Raw genomic sequence first — 12,577 nt, 5'->3', positions numbered from 1 at the left:
ACACACACACACCAAGAGCCATTATATATATAACATATATTCCTCTAGTGCAGGCATCCAAGAGAGATGTATAAATTTTTGTTTCAAAAATGTGTAAACCAATACTTTTGGAAGTGGCCAATTTTTAGATCTGAACATAAATAGATAGGGGGATAGGGTTTGCGTTTACATTTAAGTATTTACTTGGTCAATTTTTACAATGGACTGGATTTCTCTTTCTCTCCCTTCTCCCCTCTCTATAATCATAGAAAGCATATTGAGAGATCCTATATATAAACAAAAATATTAGAAAGAGAAAGGGGAGAGAGGGACCAACTGAGAAGATAAGCTTCCCATTTTGATTGTTTGTCTAAACTCCATCCTGTATCAAAGGAATAAGTGCATCTTATAGATGCCACTTACCGGTTACTGATCACATGAAATGCCACAGAAGGCAAATCCCTTGATAGCAAGTGATCCCAGCATTTATAAACACCACTGGAGTCTTGTCTGAACATTGTGTTTTTGTGGCATGCACCCAGGGGATGAGAACTTCCCATGCTACATTAGAACAAAGTAGCAGCTGCCCCTGACAGATATTTGCTGTCCTCCACTGAAAGTTCCTGAAACTGCTTAGTTCTGTATGTGTAGTTTTCTCGAGTTAATGCAGACAGTGCTTCTTTGTTGGTATACTGGAGTGGCCAGTGTGGTGGGGCAGAGCACTGCTGCTTACCTGAGCAGGGTAGGGAGGGGTCAATGCCACGGTGTGGTTGGGACTATATGGCACAGTGGCATAGCCTAATCCAGTGCTCCCTCTGGTGCACGCATACAGCCCTGACCTCACTTCCACCTTCCCCCATCCCAGAATTGTCCAGGTAAGTAGCAGTGACTCCACTGTTGTGGGAGGGCAGCTCTGTAGCATCGCCCCACCATACTGGCCACTCTTGACACCAAGAATAAAACACAAGCCCTGAGAGCATTTTTAGAATTGTCTTCTGTGGGGAGAATGACATCACAGCAATTTTTCCAGGTGTTACCTTTTACTGAAGCCAGGTATGTCCGGAGATCCTTCTGCAGCTTGCTTCCCTCTGTCTGAAAAGACAGTAAATGGAACCAGTAAGTAGGCTGCACAACAGCAAAATAAAATAAAAGGCAACAGTTTGTTTCCAGGCACAAGTAATCAAAAGTGCTGGTGTTGATCTTTCATGCTCTCAAGACAGGGTGGGGAACCTGTGGTCCTCCAGATGTTATTAGCCTCCAACTCCCATCAGCCCCAAGCAGCATGGTCAACGGTCAGGGGTTGTGGGATTTGTAGTTCAACAACAACTGAAGGCCCACACATTCACCAACCCTGCTGCAAAGATCAGGATGCTTAGAAGAACAGCCTTCTCCCCTATGAACCTGCCTAATCTCTAGGATCAGCCTTTCACTATGCTTTCACCATGGGAGCGGCAAACAGAGAGAGGGCCTTCTTAGTGGTGATGCTCCATTTATGGAACACTATCCCCAAACAAAGCCTTCACTTATGTGCCAGGTTAAGGACTTTTTATGATGTCATTTTATTAATCAGAGAGTGTTCCCTTATTTCAACAGTCTAGTGCTCCAACCCCAGTGTTTACAGTAAAAGGAAAGGAGCAGGATGGATAAGGTTGTTTAATCAATCCCAGCAGCTCACAGTTGATTCCCGAGAACAGATTTGCTATTTAGACAGTTGATACGAACATTTTCAGCTAGTAACTTTGCTGCTTTAAGGAACCCTTTTCCATTTTCGGAATCCTCCGCCCTTCAATCACAAGAGAGGATCATTATTCCTGCACACCCAAATGTCTCTGTGGCTAAATGAGTACCACAAAATAAAAAGTTAGAAGGGGGGGGGAGTGGAGAAAAGAAACTGGCTTCCCCAACCTGGTACCTTCCAAACATTCTGGACTATGGCTCACATCAGCCCCATCCAGCATGGCCACTGGTTAGGAAAGATGGTAGTTGTTGTCCAAAACTCTGGAGATACCAAGTTGGGAAAGGTTGACCTATGGAGAGCAGATGAGCTATTGCTTTGACCAAAGTAGGCTGTAACCATATTCTCACTTCTCTAACCAACAGAACAAGTCCATGCCCAACATCATTTCTAGCATTCCTCCCTCCCACAGAAGACCCTAACTGGTGCTCTGTACTCAACCACAACTCTCTCTCTAAGTCAAAAGAACATGCTGGGAATTATTTTTAGCATTGATGCTTTCCCTGCCAACCACTCCCACAAGCAGGGAATGTCTGCATATGCAGCCCACCTGTTCCCTGCCAGCAGATCAAGGCTGCCTCCCTGCACAAGCAGAGCCTTCGAGCAGCTCCAGGTGTAACAGAAAGAGGCATGAGAAAACTGTGCGTCATGTCAGCAGCTGCCATGCATGAAACCAGGATCAGTTCTTGATAAGCATCCATTTGCAAGCACTATAATACATAAACATTATGTGCCACTCTTAATAATATACACCCCCGAGAAGTCTGCAGTTAGAATTTAAAAAGTGAATGCAAACTTAAATGCAAAAAGTAAATGCAAACACACACTCTCTTGAAAGGAAAGAGTAGGCTATGCAATAAAACTACCGGTATTTATGAAGAACATAATAGTTACAAGTCTGGTACCTAAGAGATAGCAAAGCAGGCACAAAGCCAGTTTGTTGGAGGGAATTCTACAATCAGTGTGTTACAGATGAAAATTCTTGCCCCTGGTCACCACCCACCCTGTGAGCTACATAGGAAGCTACTTTATTCAAAGTCAGACCATTGGTCCCTCTAGCTCAGCATTGTTTACACCAGGGTTTCCCAAACTTGGGTCTCCAGCTGTTTCTGGACTACAGTTCCCATCATCCCTGACCAATGGTCCTGCTAGCTAGGGATGATGGGGACTGTAGTCCAGAAACAGATGGAGACCCATGTTTGGGAAACCCTGGTCTACACTGACTGGAAGTGGTTCTCAAAGATTCAGACAAGGGTTCATCTCCCAGCCCTGCCTGGAGATGCTGGCGATTGAACCTGGGACCTTCTGTATTCAAAGCAGATGCTCTACCACTTGAGTTATGGCAATCCACATCTCTTTCAGCTGCATTCATATCAGATGCTGGTATCTTACATTGAATATATCTTAAAATAGCTTCCTTGGATCCCAGAATGAAACCTGGGATCTTTTGAATGCAAACCTGAAGGAATGCAGTAGGTCAACATCTGGGGAGGCTGAAGAGCAAGTTTTCCTTAAGGTACATACTTTTACCATAATGCTAATGGGGCTGAGGTAGTAGCAGCTTTCATGTGACTACTAAGCTTGTGCCCAAGGCGAGCTTTGAACTGAAAGCCAATTTGGTGCCGTAGCTGAAGAAAATGAATTGTGAAGCAGAAGGCCCTTGGTTCAAAGCTTGCCTTTGAGCAATGAATTTATAAACCACTCTCTCAGCCTCAAGTTGCAGTGTCCCCATCTCCCTTCAATACAGGGATATCACTGTGAACCAGTATTACAGTGGTGCCTTGCAAGACGAAATTAATTTGTTCCGCGAGTTGCTTCGTCTTGCGATTTTTTCGTCTTGCGAAGCGCGGATTCCCCGGGTATTAACGGCTTTAAGAAAAAGGAAGCAAACCCGCAAGACGTTTTCGTCTTGCGAAGCAAGCCCATAGGGAAATTCGTCTTGCGAAGCACCTCGAAAAACGGAAAACGCTTTCGTCTAGCGAGTTTTTCGTCTTGCGAGGCATTCGTCTTGTGGGGCACCACTGTACCGATCTATGTTCCTAATAGATGTGAGGAACTCTAGACATGTACACAAACAGTATTAACTGGCCGTCACAGCAGATACTTTTTGCCACTATAATGCTATGTAAGCTATCAAGAGCCAATCACATCTGAGCAAGTAATTGCAAGTGAGTCAGTGCCACAGTTGCATAGAAAACTAGATCGCCCAACAATGCATAAGGAGGAGCCAATATTGCCCATGGATTGTCAGCTTCAGCTTGGGAATATTTTGTACTTGGAGCAGCTTGTTTTCTGCTCTTTTGGCTTACCGTATTTTTTGCACCATAACACTCACTTTTTTCCACCTAGAAAGTAAGGGGAAATGTCTGTGCGTGTTCTGGAGTGAATGCCTGCGGGTGGCTGGGGGGATCTGCTGCAGTCATGAGCAGAGGATCCATGGTTCCCCTTCCTTCCCTCCTCTGTGGTTACAAAGCATGGATCCACATGGATCCTCAGGATTTTTGCATTGGGCTACTCCAAACTCACTGTCAAATCACATGTCTGTGGCCACAGCATGAACCACAAAAATCATATATCCACCATTTCGTTTAGAATATTTTTTTCTTGTTTTCCTCCTCTAAAAACTACGTTCGTGTTATGGTCTGGTGCGTGTTATAGAGCGAAAAATACGGTAACTATTCATGTTTCATTGCATCAATTCTGATATAAGAGGTGAACATTAATCAAGAATTTTATAAAAGAGCAACAGGTAGATGCAAATAGCTACTGGCTATTATGTTTTCTAAGGGATGTGGGTGGCTCTGTGGGTTAAACCACAGAGCCTAGGACTTGCCAATCAGAAGGTCGGTGGTTTGAATCCCCACGACAGGGTGAGCTCCTGTTGCTCGGTCCCTGCTCCTGCCAACCTAGCAGTTCGACAGCATGTCAAAGTGCAAGTAGATAAATAGGTACCGCTCCGGAGGGAAGGTAAATGGCATTTCCATGCACTGCTCTAGTTCACCAGAAGCGGCTTAGTCATGCTGGCCACATGACCCTGAAACTGTACGCCAGCTCCCTCAGCCAATAAAGCGAGATGAGCGCCGTAACCCCAGAGTCGGCCACGACTGGACCTAATGGTCAGGGGTCCCTTTACCTTTACCTTTATTATGTTTTCTGAAAAACAGTTCTTGCTTCTTTTTTACCTGTAGCCCTTGGCACAACCCAAAATCTGCTCTGCACCTAGTCTTGATCTAGTATTCTGAAGTCTATATACTGTCTACTCTGTTTACACTGCTGTCCGTGGGTCTTTTTCAAAAATCCTGCTGTGAAACATCTTTTCTCCTCCCATGCCCCCATTTTTACCATTTTACTGGAAATCATTTCTCTGAAGACAAGTTCTGGGAGGCTCAGAAGCTTGCTCACTACTCTGTGACATTTCAGCTGGGTCTTAATAAAATGTATTTATACACCTTTTGCTCCAGGGGGGAGGTTCTAATGGCAAGAAGAAGCATGCAGCTATCTGCAGGTTTTTGTACAGCAGCTTATTCTGATGGAAGTAGCGCAAAGGACAGTAACTGAATGCAGATCATCCTAGGAGGAAGAATCCTCCTCCTCATGACCATCCCCAGTTGTGCTGCTCGTCAAACTCTAGAGGGGCCTGAGACCACCGGAATGTTAGCACCGCTGCCAGAAACAAGTCATGTTCGGCTTGTGTGTCACGTAGCAAAGTCAGCCTCTAAGCAAAGAGGGAGGGAGATCTCGTGCCATTCGCAGAGTAAAAAGGAAGCACGCTTGTCGTTCTCTGAATGGACATACAAGGTATTTAGAACAAGATCCCCCCCTTCCCTCCCCATTCAGGAAAAAGAAAAAGATGACAGCGCTGTGCAATGAGAGAGACAGCTAAGTTTATATCTCTTCCACTTTTGCAGCACACCATGTGCCTGCATGGACTGTAACAAAAAGAGACTCTCAGCCCAGGGCAAATCAAAGACAGCTGCCTGTCTTCACAGGAACACAGCAAACAATCGGTCCATTTTGCAGTGGATGTCCAGAAGCCATTTCCATCCTTCCTGGGATACCAGCTTGAATACAGAAGGCTCTTTAGCTGCACCGGATCAGCTTTCTTTGGTGCTCTAGTTGCCCCAACTATAATTCCACGGTTGTGGAAATAGGCTGCTGCTTATAGCAGCCTAAGTGTAAGCAACTGGCTTGATGAACAATGAACATATACTGGGCTATTTTATACTTATACTAGCAGAAGTAAATACAGAGACCTGGGCAATCAAGCAAAAAATTATCCACAGAGATCCATTTGTGGAGTGGGAATTGTGCCCCTTTTTACATGTAGAGGAGAGGGAGAGGGAGAAGGAGGACTGGGTAGCCACATATGGTCTGACCACAGTTGGGAATGTAGGGCAGTACCAGCATCAACAAAAGCCCTTGTTGTTTGGTTGTTTGTTTTTTATACCCCAGCTTTTTCTCCCCTGACGGTACTCAATGCAGCTTACAAATAAAAACAAGAATCACTAAAAACATAAATAATAATTAAAAAACAAGCAAACGTTAACAGAACTAAAACTATATATATATATATATATATATATATATGCAGGTTTTGGTGTCCTCGGGTGTCTTCCCGTGTAAAAGTTGGGGTGTCTAGGCGACGTTTCGACGAGGTCTCACTCGTCATCTTCAGGCTGGTGCTTTCGGCTTCTTGTTACTGGAACAGAGCAGGATCTCAGTGTTTGAGTTCCTATAAATACTGTAGAGGGGGTGTGGTGTATAGCCTCCAATGTTCTGGGCAGAGAGGAAGTTCCCAGGCTAGTGTGCCTTTTCTTCTTTTGTTCCTTAATTACTTGAGAGATATCTTGAGTGATTTCTTGAGTGATATCCTGAGTACCACTTAGGTGGGTCATTAGGTGTGGATTAGTTGTTAAAGTCTTTGTGTCTTGACCTCTTGAACTTTGTGAAGAGTTTTCCTGAGAAGATGGCTGTACTGTACTTAGTTGTGCTCTGGCTTGGCTTCGTGTATAGGGGCGAGCTGTGGTTTTGTGGCTTGTGTCAGCCAGATCTGTGTAGGGATTGCAGGGGGGTGCAGCATCCGGAGGTGCCACCATGGATTGGCTACTGGATGGTGTCTGTAATTCATCTGTGGAGAGGGTCTGGGTTTGGGTCTGGTGTGGTTGATTGTTGTTGGCGTTCTGTGTGCCTCTGGATCTGGTGTCAGTTTTTGTGGGGAGGGCTAATTTCCAGATGTCTGGCAAGCGGGATGTGTCGTCACGCTTGTTCATGTTGTGAGGGTGTTTCTCTATCTCGATGGCTTCCATGATTATTCTCTTGTGGTGATGTTCCGTGTTAAAGAGCAATTTGGAATCTGCAAAATTAATTTCGTGTCCTGTTTCTTTCATGTGTTGGAAAAGAGAGGAAGTTTTTTCTTCTTTTTTGACGGCATTCTTGTGTTCTGCGATACGTGCATTTATTCGTCTGTTTGTTTGTCCAATGTACGTGGCTGGGCAGACTTTGCAGGGTATTTCATAGATCCCTTGGTTTTCCAACTGGATTTTATCCTTGGGGTTTCTGAGGATATTGGCTATTTTTTGGTTGGTGCAACCCGTGAAAATCTACGAAAGCATATATATATATATATACACATAAAGTATGTTTAAAACATACAAATAATCACAGAAAAGCTGCTATTTGGCACCAGAGGGAAGCTGACATTTTTTTCCTATTCATTCAGAACCTTGTCCACACCATTAGTTTAGAACAATATATCTAGTGGTGTTCTTACTAATTTGCTGCACATCAAAATGGAAGTGTTCATGTTTCAGAATTCTTGCATTTTCCTACCCATCATGCAATAAATACACCAGGCAATAAATACAGTTCCTCTCCCAGCTAACACCTCCATGACTGTCCTGGATCCCACTTGCAGACGTAATACTCAGACTCTCTGCTTGGTTATTACAAAAGGTTTTATTCCAGAATTTGCTACATGACCTAAACATATATCAAGTTGGAAGGTACACACTTAGCAGATTAAGACTTGACATGCCGCCTGAACTACCCTTCTGAAGAGGAGGGCGGGCACAGTCATTCACAGAAATCCCATCCTGAGCCGTGAGAATGGGCAAGGAGGCATGCTTGTGGGTCTGCTCATGCCACCGCAATCAGAATCACATCCTTGTAAGACAAAGTCAATAGTGTGAGTTCACTGTCTGACCTAGGGGGGAAGCACTTTGCTAGCAAGAGACTGGGGCAGAGCCTGGTTCAAAAACCTTTCTCGCGGCACTGAGGACATCCACTGTCACTGAATTTCCTCCTGACAAGCTGCTGGGCCCCTCCCCAGAATTGGTTTCCCTACTCACATACTATTCATCCTTCCCATCTGACTAGCCCTGCCAAAAGGTTTCCATAGGGCTCATGAAAATTATTACCCTCAAACTGAATTACAGTGGTACCTCTGGTTAAGAACTTAATTCATTCTGGAGATCCGTTCTTAACCTGAAACTGTTCTTAACCTGAGGTACCACTTTAGTTAATGAGGCCTCCCGCTGCCACCGTGCCACTGCTGCATGATTTCTGGTCTCATCCTGAAGTAAAGTTCTTAACCCAAGGTACTACTTCTGGGTTAGCAGAGTCTGTAACCCGAAGCGTTTGTAACTTGAGGTACCACTGTACTAAAACATGCTCTTTATGGAAGTGGGCTCTTGGGTCTAGTCTGGAAGCTGCAGCTAGACTGGTGATGGGAAGAAGCTACTGCCAACATATTATACTTGTGTGAAAACACCTGCAATGGCATCCTACTTGCCACCAAGCCAAATTCTAGTACTAGTGTACAAAACCCTTAATAACTTAGTCCAGGTTTCCAATCTTTTTAGATCCATGGCTCCCTTGACCAACTCCATTCTTTCTGTGGCACCCCGTGGGGCTCAAGAGTCCCATTATGTCACCCCTTGCCTGCAGAGCCAACAGCCCCTCACCCATTTTCGAGCACCCTCCCTTGGGGAGTGTTCCCTCAGCCTTCTCCCTCAGGGCAGCTGCAGCTGCCATCCCTAGTCTCTTGAGCTTCTCCACCCCACCCCAAAGAGAGATGCCTCCTCACACTGCCCCACAGGGGCCTGGGAAGCACCCCTTGGCCAGCCCCAGAAGCACCATTCACCTGAGGAACTTGTAGCCAGGGATGCTGCAACAAACAGCTGTGCAAGCCTTTGGGAGGCAGAGATGCGAGAGGGCATCAGAGGAAGGGAGGGAAGGAGAGAGGAACAGAGGCTAGTGTTGCCCCTGGCACCCCTGACCATCATTCAAGGCACCTCAGGGTGACACTGCACACTGGCTGAAAACCATTGACTTAGTCTAAGGTCCAGGACACCTTAAGGACCTCCTCACCATGTATTTTCCAAGTCGATTGTTGAGACCATCTGGGGAAGCACTGTTAATGGTGCCCCATGGACCAGAAGCATGATTCATGCCAATAAGTCGTGCTTTCAGGTGATGATGGACAAGCACTGTTGAGTTTCTGGAACTTTGTTTAAACCATCTTATTTTAGGAGGCCTTTGTACCATGACTGCTTCTTTGATTGTGATTATATGCATTTGCACTTCTGATTTTTTTAATTTCTGAGGCTTTACATTTTGGGGGTTTAATATTGATTTTAAAATTTTGTATATTTTTGTGATTGTATGCTGTTTTGAGACCTAAATACTGAAAACCAGGATTTATTTATTTTTTTGAATAAATACTATTGCAAGTACTGCATGAAACAAGTCTGGGATATATAACAGGAGGCGCCTGCCAGATTCACATTACTTGTCTGCACTGCAACGTCCCTGCTGCTTTGTCAACATTTGTTCATAAGGTTTATAATAACCACAGTGGCTGCATATTCACACAGCATGTGGCACTTTAATACTGAAGTCTTCATCTACTTGAAAAAGCCTTGCAAACAACAAGGTCAACCCCCCATCCCACGGTTGCCTGCCATTTCAGGACATTGTGAGGCAAATTAAACATTCCAGGCAAATGCACTGAATAAAGCCCCAACATTTAAATCATCATCATATCATATCCTCAATGAGTTAGACAATACAGGATAGCCTTGGGAGGCTGCTATTTTGAGTCAAGGGAGGTCGTTGCTGAAGCCTTCCTCAGCGCGCACGCGCACACACACACACACACACACACACAAATGGTTTCGCTCAAAATTTCCAAGCTGCGTTTCTACATGAACTTATAGGCTCTGAAAGAGGCTGGTTTTAGCTTTAGCTTTGAGGTTTTTAAAATCATTTTCAGGGCATTTTTACATTTTACATTTGCATGCTGCACACGCATAACAAAAAACCCAAAAAATCCCAATGGATTTGACTAAAGGTCCATCTAGTCCAGCAGCTTTTTCCTCACAGTGGCCAAACTACCTCAGACAAAGCCACAAGGATCTGTTTACTGTTGTTTCTTTGCTATTTGTGCTCTCTGCCATTGTGCAAAGCCAGCTCAGAAGTGCTTGTGCAACCCCACTGAAGGAGATTGCTAACAGCTTCATGGTGAAGGAGGGACAGAAGAGTCTGTTGCATCTTGGCCAATAGCCAGTCTGTTGCACTTCCATGCTGTTCATGGAGGAAGGCCCCTTTCTTCCACCAATTGTTAGCACGGAAGCCAAGTTAGTTGGTGAAGGAGAAACAGATCACACCATCTCTCCTTTGCCAGCCTGGAAGAAATTCCATATATTTCCCTTCACTGTTAAATATGGAGGCTGTAAGATGGGGTCCCATTTCATAAAAAAAGATTAGTAGTACTGGCTTAAAAGTATAATGTAAGAATATGGTGAAATTTGAAGTTATGTTAATAGGTCTTCCTCCTACTGATATCATTCTCACCCAGCCTCAGTTCCAACTATGAGTCTGCCCATAGTATGTGAAACCCTTTCAGGGATACACTCATCAGGGATTAAGGAATGGTCAAGACTGTTCGTATATTTAAAGTTGCTTACCAGTTGCTTGTTGAAGTTATGCACACATTGTTCAAATTGCTCGTCTTTTGTTTCATCAGCTTTGCCAAGTTTCTGAAGGACCTGCACATGCACAGAAAAAGAGAACAGAGAAGGGTACTGAAGTCACAAAATTTGAACATTTGTAACCAATGAAAGACAATTCAAGAGGAGGGGGGTCACAGTTTCAGCTTTACTGAGTGGCAGAGAACAGGGGGCAGGTTCAAACCCTGGGAATGTCGCTTTTAAAGATCTCAGGAAACACTGCAGGAAAACCCCTCTGCTTGGAGAATTTGGATGCCCACTGCCCATTGCAGAAGACAGTACTGGATGAACAGAGTGACTGCATGTCTTACTTTACTGTGAATAGTCCTCCAGTTTTAAGGGCTTTGAAGGAAAATGAACCATTAGAAGGGAGATTGGACCTTGGACAGCAGAAACCTTGCCTTTGCCCCTCAACAGCACTGAATAGCAAGCTGAGCTGTCACACAAATCAGTCCCTCTCATTATCATGAAATGTATTGCATTTCTATATCAATTAAAGGAACGTTTTCTAAATTTGCATATAAGCGTATGCAAATTATATGCAAACAAGCACCCTCCTTTTTTGGTGATGCATAAATGGCCACCCTATGGACAAGATAGACCAGTGGTCAGTCTTGATATAAGGCAGCCTCCTAACATCAGTAGTTTTCTCTGTGGTTTTCTCTCCTGCATCACAAAGTCAATGTTTAATAGTTAGAAAATTTCAGCTAATAAAGTGGTACTAAATACAAAACTATAGAGTTGCACTTCATCTACTTAATTTTCCACTGCAGACCAGTTTACCAACTCTTTGGAAATGCAACATAGAAATTGAAGGGGGTTCGGATGACTCACAGACTATATTTCTCATGCAAAACCTATTTGTCCAGCCCTTGGCTGGAGAAGAGTGGTACTGAAAAATCTGCTGAACAGACAATATAAACCACTGTGCAGGTCCCCCAAGAGAAACTTCAGTTAATCTTCTCTCACAAATAAACTATTTTGTGAAAGAGGAAAATTAATATGCTGGAGGCATAAATGTTATCTTCAGATTTTAAAAAAAATATTAAGAGTTTCAGCCAGAACTGGAACTAGCTTGGGAGAGAGTCCTGTTGTTATCATTCTGCCACCAGGAAGGCTTGGAATAACCATGGCAACCAGCCAGGCCTCTCTTAGTACCAAGAGTCCTTTTTAACAATCAAGTTCACCCACCATTCCAGGCGGAGTAAATCTTAATCAAGACACTTTATTTATCAGCCCTTCCCTTTTAACACTCTTGATTCAAGTGGGTCACTGAAAGTGGAGTTGCCCACACAGCTACCCAAGGCTGTTCAGCTTGAGTGACTGAAGGGGGGGAAAGCAGCAAAGGACACGAACAGTAATGTATGTAGACAGCTTCAGCTGCCACAAATCATGCTTAGGGCTGCTTCACACTTAGGGCTGTTTCAGATGTGCATGTAAAATATTTTACATGGCCACCTAAAAATGTTACCTGCTGATGCAGCTCATGCATGAAATCATGAAGTTCCACTCATGAGGGAACTGGTATGGGCAATGGCCATGAGAGAACTGGTATGGGCAATAATGTATGGCACATAATATTTGGAACTGACCTATGGAGAGAAGAAAGTTTGAAGAATCCAGCATGATCACACACAAGGCCTCTCTAGTCTGGTATTCTGTTTCCAACAGCTTGCCAACCAGATGCCTGTGGAAGGTCCATAAGCAGGACATACTGAAAACAGTCCTCTCTTGCTGGTCTACAGCAACCGGCTATTCAGAAGCATGCTGCTTGTGATCCTGGAGGTAGTTTATAGCCATCATGACTAGTAGTCATTTAAAACTACATGGATACGTTCAACTGATCCATCAAAGC

At 44.2% G+C, this 12,577-nt stretch overlaps 1 protein-coding gene across 16 annotated transcripts in view; it reads right to left on the bottom strand.

Moving 5' to 3' along the window:
* Window positions 1-12,577, bottom strand: part of BIN1 (bridging integrator 1) — a 114,271-nt gene that overhangs the window by 55,192 nt on the left and 46,502 nt on the right. For all 16 annotated transcript variants that reach the window (XM_081852776.1, XM_081852767.1, XM_081852777.1 and 13 more), the window contains exons 2-3: window positions 10,681-10,761; window positions 1,017-1,071 (exon numbers count right to left, since the gene is read on the bottom strand). In XM_081852776.1, the coding sequence (XP_081708902.1) occupies window positions 1,017-1,071; window positions 10,681-10,761 (136 nt within the window). The remainder of the gene's footprint in view (window positions 1-1,016; window positions 1,072-10,680; window positions 10,762-12,577) is intronic.

Source organism: Podarcis erhardii (genome assembly GCF_964252035.2).
Source record: "Podarcis erhardii genome assembly, chromosome: 1".
Taxonomy (NCBI): domain Eukaryota; kingdom Metazoa; phylum Chordata; class Lepidosauria; order Squamata; family Lacertidae; genus Podarcis; species Podarcis erhardii.
The sequence above is the reverse complement of the archived record's forward strand: the minus strand, read 5'-3'. Positions and strand labels throughout refer to the sequence as shown.